The 19,333-nt window shown below is 39.9% G+C and overlaps 1 protein-coding gene across 1 annotated transcript in view; it reads left to right on the forward strand.

The window, feature by feature from the left end:
• The window catches only part of LOC148870062 (Mitochondrial transcription termination factor family protein), a 68,036-nt gene that overhangs the window by 3,375 nt on the left and 45,328 nt on the right, over positions 1 to 19,333 (forward strand). The window contains exon 3 of the mRNA XM_088973360.1: positions 124 to 369. Coding sequence (XP_088829486.1) covers positions 124 to 369 — 246 coding nt within the window. The remainder of the gene's footprint in view (positions 1 to 123; positions 370 to 19,333) is intronic.

Genomic DNA, 19,333 nt, shown 5'->3' on the forward strand with positions numbered 1-19,333 from the left:
GTTCCAGGTGCCTACTGATGTCATTTTCATTATCTTTTCTCAAGTTTATTCTTGTCTAGCTAAAATCGTGTATGTACATTATTTTTCTGCATATTGAAGTGAATGTTATGTTTAATGGTGTAGATGGAAGCAAAGCGTGGAGGGCTGAACATGCTGGATTCCAAAGATGTCTCTTTTCAATACTTTGTTGAATCATTTCCTCGTTTTCTTATGCTACCAGTGGAATACCATTTGAAGCTTTTGGTTGATTTTTTTCAAGATATTGGAGTCCCCAAAGAACTCACTAGAGTTGTAATTTTGTTATTTCCTCCAATTGTTTTCTATGACATTGAGAAGGACATTAAACCAAGAATAAAGGCTTTTGAAAAGGTACTTAAAAATATGCTATGGTTTTACACATTTTTCAATAGATGATGCAGTTTTAGATGTCTATTATATTGATGATTGTAGTCAATTACAGTAGGTATGCATGCCGTTCAAGTTTAATGAACCTTCTGCATTCATTTATGGTTAAAATGTGATATTCTTATTTTGCTATATGCTGAAATAGAAGTGAACCTTTTGAGTAAGAGCTTTAGTGGATCTTGTTTCCAATGTTATTGATAGCCAGACTGGAAATTGGACCAGAAAGCCGAGTGGTTCATGGTTTTCCAGTTTATGGGGTGCTTTAATTGTAAAATTGCCAAAATTGTTTTGAATATTGAACCTGTAAACAACAACCAATTCCTGGGTTTTCCAGTTTAACTGCTCAGTTTGGTTTTCAAAGGAGTACTTGTTTTTCCATCATCATCTAAACCTTGTCTCCCAACTGTATAGGGTCGCCTACATAAATCCTGTTTTTCCATTCTGTTCTGTTCAGTGCCAAACCCATCATCAAATTTTGGGCACTTAAATCATTTCATGCTACTTCCACCCAAAGTTCTATTTGGTCTGCCCTTAGTTCTTCTAGTCCATTCAACTTGTAATACGTCATCTCTATGGGTGCTGTAGATGGTCTTCTATGCATGTGATTAGAACACCCCAGTCTACTTTCTCTCATTTTATCATCCATTGGAGCTACTCCTTGGTTCCTTCAGATGACTTCATTTCTGACCCTATCATTTCTTGTTTCTCCATCTTGGTGTATATATATTGATAGGTAAAATGGGGGTGGAAGCTAAGAGACAGAGAAAGCACCCCGATGACTAGAACCTTCCATTCACTATTCTCTGTCATGTTGTATCTCATGCACTTAATGCAGGTTTACTTTGATGCCTGAAACCATTTTTGACTGCATAGTTGCTAGTAGGCGAAGTTATAAAATTTTCTTTAGGTTCTGTTTGGGAAGGGTAAAAATACAAATATAAACAGTGCAATGTGCAAATACAATTTTTTTGTATTTGCACTAAGCATATTTGTATTTGCACTCTTCCCAAATGGAGTCTTAGGCTTCACAAGTTGGTGAGAAATACAACACCTTACCACTTTTGCGTAGATCAGGCTTCATCTGACTGACTTGCATTTGGAACATGATACTTGTTGCAGCAAAATGTTTTCGTTATTTGAAACAGTTTCTTTTAGTTAATATAGATATAGCTTGGCATGCTGGGATAGGTGCAGTACTAGGACGAGAGACCTATGAAGTTGTTTTGGATAAAATTAATTGCTGAAGCTAAATGTGGTAAGCAACCTATGAGACCTAGATATGGATATATACGCATATTGGGAATGGGCATACAACTATCCATCTTCTAAGATCTTGGACACATGTATGGGTACAATTGTCTCATTTAATATGCCTATGGATTCTATATCTAGTTTTTGAAGTTAAGTGCCATATCTCAATACTTAATATCTAACATATTTTAAAAGTGCCAATGCTATGAAATATGCTTAAGAAGTATTAATGCAGTATCAATTGCTGGATCCTCCTCTAGGAAACAAAAACCCCTTGAGGTGTGGTCTTCCCCAATGGCTGGGTCGTTGAAATTGAACTTTGTTGGTTGTAATCTAGGCAGTTCAGGTCCGTCTGGAATTGGAAGAGTAATTAGAGATGAAGATGGCACTATAAGGGCTTTGTTTTCAGGTCCAATTGTACAAGGTGATGCTGTAACTGCAGAATTTTTTGCTGCAGTATTTGGGTAAAAATAGCTAGACATGGGAGCAGAAAGATTGGTTCTTGAAGGTGACATGAAACTGGTAGTGAGGTGTGATAGCGATTTGGAAGCTTAGAAATGAATACAGGCGCTTCAAATGGCTTTCAAGAGATATGATAATTCAAATCGAGTGGGTTAGGACATCTGCCAATAGTTTAGCAAGACAAGGAGTAAATAGACAACTGATGTACTGGGCTCAGTTGTAATAAATGCTGTGATACAGCTGGGTGGGTTTATCTTGTATTGGGTTAGACAGTTTCTTCACAATTTCTGGTTGTAATGTCTCTTTTTTATTAATGAATGGATGGATTTTTGTGTTGCTGATAGAAAAAAAAAATTAATGCAATATCTTGTGCTCTATCAAGTGCATATTTGTGTCTGACTGAAAAGACTAGGGGTGTTAACTTAGGTGTATCATTGTCCCTCTCTCATCCTTTGTTGAAGAAAGCCCCTTCGACTGAAACGACTATGGCAGGGCTTGCTTGAAGACCGAGGCTAGTATTCTACTCAAGCAGTTCTGATCGTCCAAACCCAAGGTATGGCAGGAGCAAAGAAGAAGAAGGAGAAGAAGAATTTGACTTAGACTGGATTAAGGGGAAAAATCTGATGAGAAAGCTTATGGTGAGTTCAGTATTGGAAGTATTGATAGTAGAACTGGAAAAAGAATCATGGCGGACATAGACTTGGGTACAAAGTTGCTTTTCAAAACTTCTTCACTAGCCTTATCCAAGAAGTCTTTGGAACCTTGGAAGAGCTGTGGTTTGGAAGGCAGAGTAGATCCTTTCCCGATACAAAGTCAAGGCCAGGGTGTTTGTAGTTTGATTACAACGTCTCCCCACTCAGTAAGCAAAACTACAGTTATTCCCCTTTCCCCAAACAATGTGAAGAAGGTTGGCATTGGCCATGAGGAGACATTTGCCCCAGTTGCCAAGATGACTACTACCAAATTTATTCTTGCCATTGCTGCTCTTAAGTAGTGGACTTTTCACCAGATGGATGTAAGGAATGCCTTTCTTTATGGGCATCTCCATGAGATGGTGTACATGAAACCTCCTCTAGGTTATTGTGAAGATCCTAAGTTTGTTTGCAAACTTAAAGAAGTTGTTATATGAGCTCAAATATGTCCCGTGGGCTTGGTTTGAGAGATTCTGTTGTAATAGAAGTTGGATTTTTTTTTATCAGTAAGGATAAATTTGATTAAACTTCAAATAGTAGGAATTACATCAAGGTGGAAAATTCTCCAGCAGAAGAAACTAGATTTTTGCCCAAAAATTTGTTGTCTTGTAGTCCCTTGTTTTGCCCATGTGTCTGCCATCCCATTTGTTGTTCTCACCCATCTAAGACCAACACTCATCTCCCTTGCTAAGAATTCTATTTTGCAGACTGTATGCCTGTGAACCCATGGGATTTGGGTACTATTCCTTGTCCATTAGATAACCACTTGTGAATCCCCTTCCAGTTCCAAGTTAAGAAACCCAAACTGCTTAGCGAATTTTAGACCCTGAAGAAGACTAGGCAACCTTGCTGTCACTGCATCACCATTGGCTACAGGACAAATATAAGGCAAGCACCTTCTCTTCTGTGTCTTGAAAGACCCCTTCCATCCTAGCTATTGCTTGATTACCTATGTAGCTTCCATTAAAATTGAGTTTCACATAGTTAGCTGCCAGTTGTCTCCATTCCATCATTGTTCTTTCCTTGTTTTGAGATGACATAACCACTTCCTCAGAATATCATTAAGTGAGAAAGATTTGAAGTCCTCCATTGACTTTACCCAATGTGCTACCTTTATTTTTACTGTTTCTAGGATTTTCAATTCTGTCCTACTCTTTTCATTAAATATCCTTCCATTTCTTTTTTCCCAAATAGTCCAAATCAATGTAGCTCTTGCTGCTTTCCACACCAACCTTCCTCTAGTCTTTGATTGTTTCAAGAAGTTTGGATCATAGAGCCTAGCTGCATCCTGAGGAGGAGACCGCCTGCAGCCAAAGAGAAAACAAAGATGCTCTCAACTACAAAGCACAAAAGGACAAGATAAGAAAATATGGGATATAGTTTCACCATTGTTTTTGCAAAGAAAGCACATGTGAGGAGAAAGGCATGTATTTGGCCTTTTTTTTTTTTCTGCAGCATGTCATTGGTATTAATCTTTCCACTAAAAACTTCCCAACAAAAGGCCCTTAGGAGGGATTGGTGTGCTCCAAACTTCTTTCACCGGGAAATTCACCCCCGAGGTAGAAGACTGAATTAGGAAGTTGAAAAAGGATGCACAAGTGAACAAGCCATATGAGGAAATGGACCACATTCTATTGTCCTTGACACTTTGATGCAAAAATATGGAATCAAGTTTGGCTAAAAGGAGGATGAGAGAATCACACTCCATTTCCCTTAGACCTCTTCTAAATTCCAAATCCCAACTTATCCCTGTGGCTAAGAAAATCACTAACTTAGAGATGGGTTCACATTTATAGTTGGAGGTTGAATCAAGCATAGGAAATTGGACCTTTAGTGATTGACTACTATCCATAGGTCTTCCCAAAACAATATTCTTGACCCATTACCCAATCTTAAAGTGAACTTTGAAAAAAGTTGTGTGGTAGGTTTAAATTTGGAAGATAGTGAGGTTGAGTCCATTGCTGCTTCCTTGGGATGTTTTGTTGCTTCCTGGCCCTTGACTTATTTGGGTTTACCTTACCATTGGGTGGGAATCCTAAGGAAAGTAGGTAGTTTCTGGAATCCAGTAGTGGAGGAATTTGAAAAAAGATTGGCAACATGGAAAAAAAAACTACATCTCCTTGGGGGGAAGGGTAACTTTGATCAAGGTCACACTTACCAATCTCCTGGTGTACTTCCTTTCTGTTTTCAGGGTCCCCTCTAGGGAGGCTAGAAAATTGGAAAAGTTGATGAGGAATTTTTTGTGGGAACCAGGGTGCAAAAAGGATCATTTAATTAGTTGGGAGGTAGGTAGTCGTAGCAAAGAGGGAGGGGGGCTAGGGTTAGGGAATTTGGTTCTTAAGAATGAAGCTTTGTTGGGAAAATGGTTATGGAGATGACCGTTGTGGAGAGAGAGAGAGAGAGAGAGAGAGAGAGAGAGAGAGAGAGAGAGAGAGAGAGAGAGAGAGAGTTTGTGGCATAGGGTGGTGGTTAGCTTTCATGGCTGCTTTGATTCATGCTGGGATGCCAGAGTACCTAGTCAGGCTGCCCTATCTACTCCTTGGAAGGCAATATATGGCATTCTTCCCAAATTTCTCCAATATGTAAGGTATGATGTTGTGTGGGTAATCTAGTTCTTTTTTGGGAAGATACTTGGATGGGTAATATGCTTCTCAAAGACCTCTCTTTACTCTCTTTCCCTCTATAAAAAAGAGCTCAATTTGATAAAAAAAGAGCCCATTTCCTCTTTTCTCTCTCCTCTAGCCCTCTCTCTTTCTTTGAATTGGGATTTTGGATTTCGTAGAGGTTTGCGAGAGGTTGAACTTCCTTGTGTCACCGAGTTGCTTTCTTTTCTTGGTAATAGAGGTGTAAACAGATCGAGTTCAAATCGGACCAGGCAATATCCGAATTCGAATCCGACTAGAAAATCTGATATCCGAATTCGATTTGATATCTGAAGGATATTGAAAATTAATATCCGAATTTGAATTCGACTAAATATTCGAATATTCGACTTGATGTGAATTCAATTAATTAATTATTTTAGATAATTAGTAAATATATAAAATAAATATTTTATTGATATAAAGTATATAAATATGTAAATTATTTATATAAATTAATTATTATATATAAATTACATAAAATATTTTATATATTATATATTAGAATTAAATAATTGGCCAAATTCAGATATTTATCGAATCGAATCATCCGAATTTGGTAAGAATAGGATATCTGAATTTATTATCTGAATTCGATTCGATTATGTCGAATATCGAATTTTTGAATACCGTTGACACCCCTACTTGGCAACGTTTGTTTAGACCCTTCTTCTTCTTCTTCTTCTTCTTCTTCTGATAAGAGAGGTGATGTGCTTGGGCCTTTCCCTGTGTGAGAAGTTTGGACCAAGCCGATTCCCCCAAAAATAGCTGTCTTTTGTTGGGAGGTGTATCATGAAAAGATTAATACTTTGGAAAGGAGAGAAATATTCAGAACATAAAGGATTGCATTTTGACCAGGGCAATCCATTGGCTGAGATCATTGGATTCCTTTAAAACATATTCCTTTGATGACATTTGGAGGAACTGGATTGCTGTGGCTAGTAGCAGTAACAGGAAGAACAGAGTACCAGCTGTGTGGGTGCCTCCTTCGGAAGACTGGACAAAGCTGAATTTTGATGGTAGCAGCCAGGAAATCCGGGTCCATCAGGGATAGGTGGGGTGCTGAGAGATAAAGATGGTAATATATTAGCTTTGTTCTCAGGCTCCGTGTTAGAGCTGAGCTTCTAGCAGCAGTACAAGGTATTCAGATTGCAGACCAGATAGGAGTTTAGAATTTGCTTATTGAAGGAGACTCCAAAGTCGTGGCTGGTTAAAAAATCCAGCTTCAGTTATTTGGTGCTACAGGGATCTTATGAGGAAAGCTAAGTGGTTTTCAAGGAACATGACTGTTAATTATCAGTGGGTGGGTAGAACAGCTAATACCATAGCGGATGGGTTAGCTAAACAAGGGGTATCAAGGGAGCATTTATTCTGGGCAGCGCTGTAAACTTTCTTTTCCTAGTCTGAGGTAGTACTTTGTTGTTGTTGTGGAGAGGTACCAGCTCGTGCCTTTCCTTTGGGCAGGCTGTATTGTAATATCATTCTGATTATCATGAATAAACTTTCAATCATTTATAAAAAAAACTTGCAAAAGAAAAGGTCTTTTTTGTGTCTATCCCCAAACTGGTGTATTTTATGCAAAACCCATAGTGAGGACTACTACCACTCACTGATTTCCTGCCCTTTCGCTATAGCTCTGTGGGATTGGATTTTTTATTGTTTGGTTGTTGGTGGGTTCTACCATTGGAAGTAAAGTTGTTGTTTAGCTCGTCTATCTTTGTCTTCCCAGCAGAAAAGGGGAAATGTATGTGGGAATGCCTTGGAGCAGCCACATTGTGTACTATTTGGGAAGAAAGGAATGCTAGAACTTTTCTTGACAAGGAGAGAACCTTTTCAGCAGTGAAGGAGTGTATATTAATAAGAGCTATACATTGTCTGAGAACCCTAGACTCATTTAATCCTTTTTCCTTTGCTGACTTTTGGAGAAGCTAGGCTATAATAGCTAACTTATCCTTGAAGATAGATCTGCAGCAGTTCGAGTACCTCCCTCAGAAGGATTTATTAAACTGAATTTTGATGGGAGCAGCCAAGGCAATCCAGGATTGTCAGGGATTAGAGGAGTTTTGGGAATTGACTCATTGAGGAGAGCAATATCTTATCACTGTTTTTAGACCCGGTGGAAGTAGGTGATTCAACAAGGGCTGAGTTGTTGGCTAATGTATAAGGGATTCAGATTGCCAACCAGCTCGGATAGAAAAGCTACTGATTGAAGGAGACTCTAAGGTGATTGTGGGTTGGTTGCTGAACCCTGATTCAGTTACTTGGAGCTATAAGGATCTTATGAAAAAATTTAAATGGTTAACAGGACACATGGCGATTCACTGATAAAAAAAAGGACACATGACAATTAGAGCCCAATGGGTGGGTGGGTAGGTCGACAAATGCTTTTGCTGACTTCCTTGCCAAACAAGGGGTATCTACTGATTGAAGGAGACTCTAAGCTGATTGTGGGTTGGTTGCTGAACCCTGATTCAGTTACTTGGAGCTATAGGGATCTTATGAAAAATTTTAAATGGTTAATAGGACACATGACAATTCACTGAAAAAAAAAAGGACACATGACAATTAGAGCTCAATGGGTGGGTGGGTAGGTCGACAAATGCTTTTGCTGACTTCCTTGCCAAACAAGGGGGTATCTAGGGAAGAGCTGTTTTGGGTAAGCTTGTAATTTTTCTCTTGTTTTTTCTTGTCTTTCTGTAATATCTAGGAGAGGTTGCACCTCATGCCTCTCTCCAAGGGATGCTTGTAACCACTTATTCTATTTGATTAATGAAATTATCTTTCAATTAACAAAAAAGAAAAAAAATAAATAAAGGATATACCTCATAGATTGCTTTCCAAGGAGAGGAGGAGTTTGCATTGGGGGCTACCTTTGCATAATTGCATCCTAGCCATTGTCCAACTGACCATGTATGCTTTCAATCACCTTGTGCCAAAGCCTATTTCTTTCTAAGGGAAACTTTCAAAGCCACTTTCCTAGAAGAGTTGAGTTCTTTTGGAGTAGATTGCCTAAACCAAGTCCACCCTCTTCTTTGAATTACTAACTTGTTCCCATTTCACCAAGTGATCTTTCTTTCCATCCTCTGGTTCCCACAATTAGCTTTTCTACTAGCTTCTTTGGATCTACTAGCTTTTCTAATTGCCTAGCAATTTTAACGGGTATACGGAAAGTGGACAAAAAGTAGATAGGGACAAGGTTCAAAATATCGATATGTATCAACCTGTATCAACTTATACATATCGTATTGGGTGCTTCCCGATATGCTCCTACAGAGGGTGTATCGTTTTGACCAGTTCAGGTGGTGGACAGAACTTAAACCGGCCCCTCTATTTTTGAGGAGATTCTTTCTTGAGCATGTTCAAGTCTTCCATAAAGGTCCCTATTCTAGTCCTTTATCTTCTCCTTTAATGCTTTTAATCTCCTCATAAATCTAACACCCTTTTTTCTACTTCTTGGACTTTCCGCATTCCACTAGGATTTTACTCCTTCCTTGAATTGGGGATCTTCCAGCCACATATTCTCAAACCGGTAAGGGTGAAGTGCCACCAAACAACAACTCCTGTCCCAAAGAAATTGGACAATAGTTTGAGGTTACCCTAGGTAAGGCTTTAGCTATCAAGTTTTCCTACAAACCTTCCCAATCTATCGAGGAAAGAAATCTATCAAGTTCAGAACAAATTGGGATATCTTGGAAATTTGACCAAGTGAAGTCAGTCTATAGTAGTGTTAGTGGGGGTTCCTTCAACTCAAGGGACTCAATTAAATTATTGAATTTTCTCATATGAGGGTAAAACCTTGTCTTGGTTTGTTTGTTTATCCCGAGAATCTTAAAACATTGAAATTCCCCCTAGACACCAAGGTCCCTCCCACAAGCCTCTCACTACGCTCAATTCCTCCCAAAAAGATCCCTCTCCTTATAAGAATTAGGGCCATACACATTGGTTAGGACCTAATCCTTACTGTTAGAATGTTAAAATAACTTAGTTGCAGATGTTAGGGTATGTTTGGCTAATTAAAGTGTTTTTTGTTTCGTTTTTTATTTCTGTTATGTCTGTTATTGTACTCAGGGGCACAAGGGTCTTTTCCCTTGTTATTTATGTCGCCCTATATATAGTAAAATAAAGATTGGCGCCGCCAGTACTGTTACATTGCAAAACCTTCTCTCCTCTCTTCTCTTCTCTTCTCTTCTTCTTCTCTTCTCCTCTCTTCTCTTCCTCTTATCTCTGGCCGGCCACACTGTCAAGATGGTATCAGAGCGGGAATGCTGATTAAAAGAGAGAAGATCGATCAACGCTATTGTCAAGAGAAGATCGATCAACCCAAAGAACAGATCGAACATACTAGTAGAACAGAAATTTGATTCTGGACTACAAAATAGCTACAACTGGTACAGTTCTCCCTATTTTTCTCTTCTTTACCCTCCTTGGTCATGTGCCGAGTGAAAACCCTATGAATCTGGGGTGGTTGAATGCTGCCGAACCTGTGTAACCCCAGTTTTCTTGGATCGTGTGATCCTGTTCATGTGTTAAGACAACTGTAGGTCAAGGATGACCTGTCTTCTCAATGGTTTGAGTTGACTATAAGTAAGAAGGATCTCTCCTGCTGATTAGTGGCTGTTAGACATTTTGGAACTCTGGTAGGTGGGGACTGTCAAAACTATACAGGTCTGAAATCTGCCGAATATTACCTCAGTTTTTGTCCGGAATTTGGTACTGTTTGTGCTCAACCTGGTTGTTAAACCCAAGTGTGTGGGTGTGAACTGAGTGGAGCATTGTTTTGTGGAGTAAGGAGGGGTCCTAAGTCCGGTGTTTGGGACTGGTTAACTGCTTAACCATGTCGACTGAGAATTCTGCTACTTCAGAGATCTCAGGGAGCCACAATGGAGTAAGTGGGGGAATGGATATGAGCTTTCCCATGGCTATTATTCCCTTTGATGGTCTGAATTACCTTGAGTGGCCTAGGGGAATAAAACTCTACATCACTGCTAGGGGGAGAATAGGATACATCAATGGGAGAGTAAAGGAACCGAAGTATGGAAGTGCTGAGCATGATAGGTGGAACCAAGAGAACAATATGGTGATGTCTTGGATCTTGGTTTCAATGCTGCTACAAGTAAGGAAGACTTTTATGTGGGCTGAAACTACTTGTGAGATATGGGAACAAGCGAAGTCCACTTATTCAGAATAGAGACACTATGCCAAGATATATCAACTAGAAGCTGAATCTTCTACTTGCAAGCAGGGGGAGAGGAGTCTCTCGATGTACTATTCTGATTTGACATCAATATGGAAAGAACTTGATCACTATCAGAATGTGAATTGGAAGTGTGATGAAGATGCAAAGGCCTATAAGTCACTTGTATCACAACAACGAGTGTTTGCCTTCCTCCTAGGGCTGAATCCGTCATATGAGTCCATCAGGGTACAGATCTTGGGTAGTAAAGACTTGCCAACAGTCCAGGAGGTGTATGCCTTGGTGCAGTCAGAAGAAAGTAGAAGAAGTGTGATGAATGGTGTAGAAGGGGAGTTAGTTGCCCTAGCTGTCCGGGGAAATTCAGATACAAATGTCAGAGGTGGCTTTAAAAGGGGTGACACTCAGAAAAAATCAGAAGATAAAAGCAAGCTTTGGTGCACTCACTGCCAGAAGACACGACACACGAAAGATACATGCTGGGATCTCCATGGAAAACCTAAATGGGCACTGGATTTGGGTAAGAAGTCAGCACCGAATCAGGGCAAGAAACCAGGCTAGCAGAATAAAAAAAGGTATAACTCAGCTAATATGGCATCGACAAATACTAGTCCTTCCGTAACTCAGGAGAGACATCCCGGTTCTGACTCTAAGGAAGATATTATCAACTCCTTCCGTGAACATTTGGAATTGTATGGTAGGACTCTTCGCCAGGTGGATTTTGGGCCTACTCCTTCTACCTCATTTGTGTCTACATCAGGTAATGCCACAACCTTCCATGTGTCATCTCATACTACTGATTCTCCTTGGATTATCGATTCCGGAGCCTCAAATCACATGACCGGTAAGTCAAATTTGTTTCAGACATATAACCTTCTCTCTGGGAGAGATAAGGTAAGACTGGCTGATGGTTCTTTTTCTACCATAGCTGGCTGAGGCACCATACCTCTCCCACTTGGCCTTACTCTTTCTAACGTCCTGCACGTTCTGAAATTACCTATTAATTTGCTGTCCATTAGTAGTCTTACTCACTCTTTGAATTGCTCAGTCACTTTTTTTCCGTCTTCATGTGTGTTTCAAGATTTGACCTCAGGGAAGATGATTGGTAGACGAAGCATGGTGGATGGTCTCTACGTGTTGAAGAATAATGTTGGTCTAGTGGCGGCTGAGTCCACAAGTTCGTCAAGCGAGAGTTAGGTTTATTTATGGCATAGTCGTTTAGGTCATCTTTCTTTTGAGTCGTTAAAAGTTGTGTTCCCAAAGTTGTTTGAGTCCTTGTTAGTGAGTCAGTTACAGTGTCAAACTTGTCAGTTGAGTAAGCATTGTAGAAGTTCTTTACCTTTACGAAATAAAATATCTGAATTTCCATTTCATATTGTTTATTTTGATGTTTGGGGCCCTGTTACTCTACCTACTGTAGCTGGTTATAAGTATTTTGTTACTTTGATTGATGATTATTCTCGATACACTTGGGTTTACCCTATGCGATCTCGAGATGAAGTGCCACAAATTGTGAAAGATTTTCAATGCATGGTGTTCACTCAGTTCCAAACGGAAATTCATATCTTCTAGTCGGACAATGCAAAGGAATATTTCCATAGTGATCTCACGAAGTTCTTTGCTTCAAGTGGGCCATTTCAGCGAAGCTCTTGTGCCAGGACACCCCAACAAAATGGTGTGGCTGAACAAAAAAACCGTCACCTTCTCGAAGTTGCTCGTGGCTTGCTGATTCATATGAATGTGCCAAAACAGTTCTGGATGGATGCAGTATTGTGTACGACATATATCATCAATCGCATGCCCTCTCTGCTACTAGAGTATAAGGCCCCACATCAGCTCTTGTTCCTTACAACCCTGTTATCCACCATTCCGATGCGTGGTTTTGGATGTCGGTGCTTTGTCCACAACCTGTCACCTACTCGTGGTAAACTTGACCCTCAGGCTATTCCTTGTGTTTTTCTTGGTTACCCTTCATCTCAAAAGGGGTGTTGTTGCTACGATCCCATTGCCCGCAAGTACTATGTTTCCATTGATGTCTCATTCTTTGAGAGTCAACCATTCTTCTTGGTTTCTCCTCAGGGGGAGAGTAGGGTTGAGGAGAAACAGACAACGACTCAGATTCAACTACCTCCTTTACCCGATCCTCCTCTGTTCTGGGTTTTTCATCATCGCCATAAGAGCCAACAGAGTTCAAGAGCCGTGGAGCCAGACACTGTGCAACCAACATCATCGGATTCACCTGAGGCAGATCCGTCTCATTAGCCAGGTACACTTCCTCCCATTGCTCCTTTAAATGTTGATTCCCTTGTCACCAATGATCTTAATATTCCTATTGCTAAGAGAAAGGGTGTTAAATCTTGTACCACTAATCATCTTATCTCTAATTTTGTGTCCTCTGAGCATGTTTCACCTTTGTACCGTGCCTTTCTCTCTTCTGTGGATAGTGTCCCCGTTCCTAAGACCGTGGCAGAAGCTTTGTCAAAACCTGAATGGACAGATGCAATGCAGGAAAAAATTGATGCCTTACACAAATATGGTACTTGGGAGTTGGTAGATCTTCTTGAAGGGAAGGAACCAATGGGGTGCAAGTGGGTGTTTATAGTGAAACACAAAGCTGATGGAATTGTTGAAAGGTACAAGGCTAGACTGGTAGCAAGAGGCTTCACACAGGTATATGGAGTGGACTATGCAGAGACTTTTGCTCTAGTAGCGAAGATGAACTCTATTCGGATTCTCCTTTCCTTGGCAGCAAATTTTGACTGGGATCTTCACCAATTGGACATCAAGAATGCCTTTTTGAATGGTGACTTGGAAGAGGAAGTGTACATGACCCAACCCCCAGGGTTTTGTGTCAAAGGCAGTGAACAAAAGGTGTGCATGTTAAAAAAAAATCCCTATATGGGTTGAAACAATCACCTCGGGCTTGGTTTAGTAAGTTCCATTTAGTAGTAAGTTCCATTTAGCAGTCCAACAGATGGGATTCAAACAATGCCAGTCAGATCATACCCTATTTGTGAAAAGAGATGAAGATAAAATTGCAGCTCTTATTGTGTATGTGGATGACATAGTTATCACAGGAGATTGGGAGGCTGAAATCCAGAGACTAAAAAAATTCTTAGCCACTAAATTTGAGGTGAAGGATCTAGGCCCCTTACGATACTTCCTTAGAATTGAAGTTGCCCGCTCTCACAAGGGCATCTTTATTTTCCAACGGAAGTATGTACTAGATCTACTAGAAGATACAAGCAAGTTGGGGGTAAAACCATATGATTCACCTATTGAACCTAATCACCATCTGGGAGACAGTTAGGGAGAGTTTTTGAAAGATGTAAAGATGTTCCAGAGACTCGTAGGGAGACTTTTGTATTTGTCTATGACTAGGCCTGATATTGCTTATGCAGTGGGTGTCCTAGTCAATTCATGCACAGCCCGAGGACAACTCACTTTGAGGCTGCAGAGAGGATCTTGAGATATCTCAAGAAGTTTCCTAGAGCTGGTTTGTTGTTCCAGAAACATAGTCACTTAAAAGTGGAAGTATATACTGATGCAGATTGGGCAGGAGCAGTCAATGACCGAAAGTTTACCAGTGGGTATTGTGCCTTTGTACGAGGAAACCTTGTCACATGGAGAAGCAAAAAACAAAGTGTGGTGGTTAGATCCAATGCTGAAGCAGAGTATAGAGCGATGGCTCTTGGGGTTGTGGAAATCATGTGGATAAGAAATCTGTTAGGTGAACTGGGTTTAGTAGTAAGCAATCCTACGTCACTCTACTGTGACAATAAAGCTGCTATCAATATTGCTGCTAATCCAGTTCTGCATGATAGGACGAAACACATTGAAGTGGACAAGCATTTTATCAGAGAGAAACTTGAAAGTGGAGAAGTGTGTACACCATATGTCAGTTCGGAAGAGCAACTTGCAGATATCTTCACCAAAGGTCTTCATCATGTGTGTGGCACAAAGATTTGTGTGACAAGTTGGGCATGATTGACATCTATGCTCCAACTTGAGGGGGAGTGTTAGAATAATGTTAAAATAACTTAGTTGCAAATGTTAGGGCCTATTTGGCTAATTAAAGTGTTTTTTTATTTCTATTATGTATGTTGTTGTACTCAGGGGCACAAGGGTCTTTTCCCTTGTTATTTCTATTGCCCTATATATAGTAAAATAAAGACTGGCGCCGCCAGTACTGTTACATTGCAAAACCTTCTCTCCTCTCTTCTCTTCTCTTCTTCTTCTCTTCTTCTTCTCTTCTCTTCCTCTTATCTCTGCCAGCGACACTGTCAGGACTTACCATAACTTATTGTTTTTAATTTGATTGAGACTGAATGGTTCCCAATGAGTTCTTCCAAGCATTCCATCTCCTCAGTCTTCCAAATAGTAAGAATTCCTCCTGAAGCTCCCCATGAAGGAGCAAAAGCCCAACTCAAGCCTCTGATTCCCCAGAAACTCCTAATCCACCTTCTATCTATTTTTGAAAGTTTGGTTTCTTAAATCATAAAAATATATGGCTTACCTTTCCTTAAAACACTCCTAATCAACCTTCTTTTCTTTGCACTTCCTAGCCCTCTCACATTCCAGTTGATAATTTTCATGATCAAAGCAGAAAAAGGTCCCTATCAAAACCAATCACCTAACTCTTCTTCCTTTTTCCCCTCCCTTCAGACTCCTCCTTGTCATAGGTTATTTTTGTTTTCGGCTTTTCCACTTAACTTTTCTTCTTCTTTTTTTTTTGCTTCCTTCCTTCCTCCCTCATTTCTTTTCCTTGATTCGAGTACACTTTATCAATTAGAGGTATATTTACAAGCTCTTACTCTTGAAACTTCTCAATTCCATTCCCCGATTCAATAGCTTCCCCTCCTGGGCCAACAATCTCAGCACTCCGGATATCCTATCCTCCTTTTCCAGAAGCAAAGTTAGATTTCTATCCACTAGCTCTAGCATTCTATCCCCCTCTGTATCCTCAAATTCTTCCTGTTTTTTAATATTTGTTTCAGGCAAATTGGCACAAGTGATTTCAGCATTCAAAGTTGACTGGCCTGGAATTGGATCTACAAACATAACAGAACAAGAAGGCACAGAATTAGTAAAACAAAGAGGAATGCCTAGATGACTAGAAGAAGGGGCGGAAAGAGGAGGGGATAAGGGGATAGAAACTCCCTGTTCCAATGTTTTGCAAGCTTCCCCTGTATCAAGCTCTTTTTGTTGGTTTTCCTCTTGAGAAATCCCCATGACAGCATCCTTATTCTATTCCTCTTGTACTTCCTCTTGGAAAACACTGGATCTACCATTCTTCCCTAGCCACTGATCCTGTTTCTATACTTGCATTGATAGCACCATCATGTGCTCTTCAGGTAGAAGTGCCCCCATACTAAATAAAGGGGTGGTCTCTTGTCCGTCTGCTGCCACCAGCTCCTTTGTCTTTTCCGAGTCTTGGTCGTCAAATAGTAACTTGGTTCCCAGATTGTCTTCTTCCAAAATTTTACAAGCTTTAGTGGAATCTATGCTGTCGATGCTAGAAGGCTGGTTAATCTCTTCTTCCTCTCCAAAATCAAAACCTTCCAAGTCCTCCCAATCATTGTCGTCTTCCCAGTCTTCTTTATTTTCCCTGAAATACCTTGGGTTTAGCCTGTCTGGTGTCGTGGAACTTTTTGAGTGCACTTGCCTCCAAGCGAGCCCTGAAATCCCTGAAAACCTCCTTTGGTTTCCCACATTAGCACCTAAGGAAGTACCCTTTTGGTTCTGATCCTTCTTTGCTTCGTCAGGAAAAGAGGTCGGATTTAATGGGGAAGATGATAGATCTCTGTTAGTGTCTCCTAACCCCAGTTGAACAGTCATGTGATCACTTAAATCGTCATGTGCAAGGGTTAGTTTCGGTCCACCCACGAGACCAGGTTTGTTTACCGGCTCAGATTTACTTGGAATTCTTTCCGGTTCAACCTGCTGTGACAACTTACCATCTGTTTCATCCTGCTGTGATAACTTTCTGGTCCTGTTTGCTTGCTATTTTTGGAAGCCTATGACCCCTCTTTTTCTTGCCATGATCGTTGAGCTTTGGCTCCACTTGATTGTTTGCCTGTTTCATCCAATGGCTGAACTCCACACAGGCTTTTCCATGCCATCTCATCATCTTCTACCTTTGTTCCCTTCCACAGTTTCAAATCCATTTCAATGGCTAACCAGGTGATGTAAACCATTCCATCTACTGTAACCTCTAATTGAGTTCTTCAGATTATTCCTTTTCACTCTCAAGCATCTTTAGGGCTTGACTCTTCTTTTCACTCTCAATCCTTCAAGATGAAGGATCTTGGTCCATTGACTTACTTTCTCATTCTTGAAGTCAATAAGAGCCCTCAGGAATACTTTGTAAATCAGTAGAAATATGCCAGTGACCTGATTAAGATGGCCAATTTTATTGATTCTAAGTAGGTTGATACTCCCTTGTAACTCAACTTGAAGTTTAGTAAGAATGATGGATAGCTTCTCCTTGATGCCACCTTATACCGCTAGCTTATTGGCAACCTTATTTATCTCACCATGACCCAACCAGATATATGTTGTGCCATACAGATAGCCAGTCGGTTTGTGCCTGCTCCTCGGCAACCTCATTTCTTTGCAATTCTTCAAATCAGAGGATCCTTATCTAATGGCCTTTTCTTCTCGTCTTCCTCATCTACTCAGTTGATTGCTTATGCTGATGTTGACTGTTTTAGCATTTAAATCAAAAGGGGGAAACTAGTGTCTATTTTATTTAAGTGTGAATGTTGGGGGGTTGTTGAAAAAGAGGGGAAAAAGAAAAGGATCTCCTCCTTTGTTGTTCTGATGAGGCCAAAAAGAAAGAAAGAAAGAAAAGAAAAAAATAAGATAAAAAAGAGAAAAATGCGAATATATTCTGTATTTGTATGTTTTTTATAGTAGGTTCCAAAATTGTTGTTCTTCAGTAGCTTTGTTGATAGTTTGGGTCCATGGGCATTTTTATCATTTTATATCTCAGATTCTGGTCAAGGGCAGTCGGGTGCACATCTGTTGGGTTTTAGTCTCTTGGGTCTTTTTGTAACAAAATTTATCTTTTGGGGGTTTGTTTGAAGTTAGTTTTGTTCTTAAGGAGTTGCTGTGAAAGGAAAACATTCTAGGGGTTTTTGTGTAAATATTTTAATTGGCTTCTCCAGCAAGCCATTGAGTCGTTTAAAAGAGAAGGGGGCTGTTTCTGTAGGGGTCTTTTGTTCTTTCTCTCTTGTTTGACCTGTAGCTCAGCCCCAACTAAGGTTTTTAAGTATTGGGAGATTGGGTTTGGACGAACCAACCCATTTAGGCACCTTCCAATTGCATGTAATTTTTTTTTCTATCCACATCAAGTGGTATCAAAGCAAGTTCTTTCCTTAGGTTTGCTTCAAATTTCATTGCCTTGTGTTTTGCTATATTATTATGGCTGTAAGGTGTGGACTTGGTAGGGGCGGTAGAAGACCACAACATGTCACTATAGAGGTTTTCCAAGAGGCTATAAGAGGGCTGCAAGAACAGATTGAGCGTCTTGTTCAACTTGTAGCTCAAAATGTTGCTAGGGGTGGTGATGTAGCAATTGATTTGGGGTTAGGAAGAAGAAGAAAAGCTCCTAGAGTTGATGAACAGCCCTTGACATTATTAGTGAAGAATCAAGTGAACACATTGTGCAACTTGAAGGTGATCAACATGAAAGGAATAACAAATAGCGATGGGAAGACCGAATAATGCAAGATTTACAATCCAATCAAGGTCATGGTGCTCAACTTCATATTAACGAGTTTGGTGGTGAGTTGGAACCTGAAGAGTTTCTAAATTGGTTAGACAGCATTGAAAATTATTTTGATTGGAAGGAAATGAATGAAGAAAGACAAGTGAAGCTTGTAACCACAAAGATGGTGACGTAGCGGAACTGTTCCAAAAGGAGTTCAGGTTCAGGTTCGAAATCCCTAAAAGTCCAACCTGTTTTTGTTGTTCTCAGCTTGGTATTTCTTGTGCCTATTGCTGTATACTTGAAGTGTTGCATGTAATTTATTTTTCTTTCCACATCGTGTTCTCTTCTTTTTTTCTCTCAAAACCTTTGGTTCTTTTTTGTGTTTCAATGGTTAAACCCTAAAATGAGACATAAGTAGAACAAACATTTTTTTTTTCTTGATTGAAAGTAGAACGAACATTTTATATATCAATGCCCACACTTATAATCTGGTAGCAATAATGTTATTTAAAGAGGTGTGCCTTGTAATTTTTGCAATTCAGAATGTAAATTTTTACATTCAATTTACAATGTTAATGAAATTTCTGTTGCCTATCCAAAAACAAAAAACGTTTTCAGTTAGCCCACTATTATAGCAGCTTAACAATGGGTAGTTTTCCTTGTTTATACCTGCGCTTTCTTATTCAGATTGAATTCTGGATTAGGGGCTTTGCTAAGGTGGTACAGAGTGATTGAAATTTGAACCAAATCCACTAATATTTTGCTCATGAATTAAGTATAGATCGCGTCAAAATCGTTGGATTTGATGGAACATTTTGCGGTGGAACTGCCATTAGATTGAGCACAAGGATTGTGGAGACTCATACACTATCTTAATAGAGAGTAGAGATTACCATAAGTGATTTAAAAGGCATGCCTGGGCGCATAGGTGAGGTGCATTTTAGGGTATACGCCTTGCCTAGGTCCTAGGCTCAAC

The sequence above is a fragment of the Nelumbo lutea genome, chromosome 2 (genome assembly GCF_056320005.1).
Source record: "Nelumbo lutea isolate HS-2025 chromosome 2, American lotus-T2T, whole genome shotgun sequence".
NCBI classification, from domain to species: domain Eukaryota; kingdom Viridiplantae; phylum Streptophyta; class Magnoliopsida; order Proteales; family Nelumbonaceae; genus Nelumbo; species Nelumbo lutea.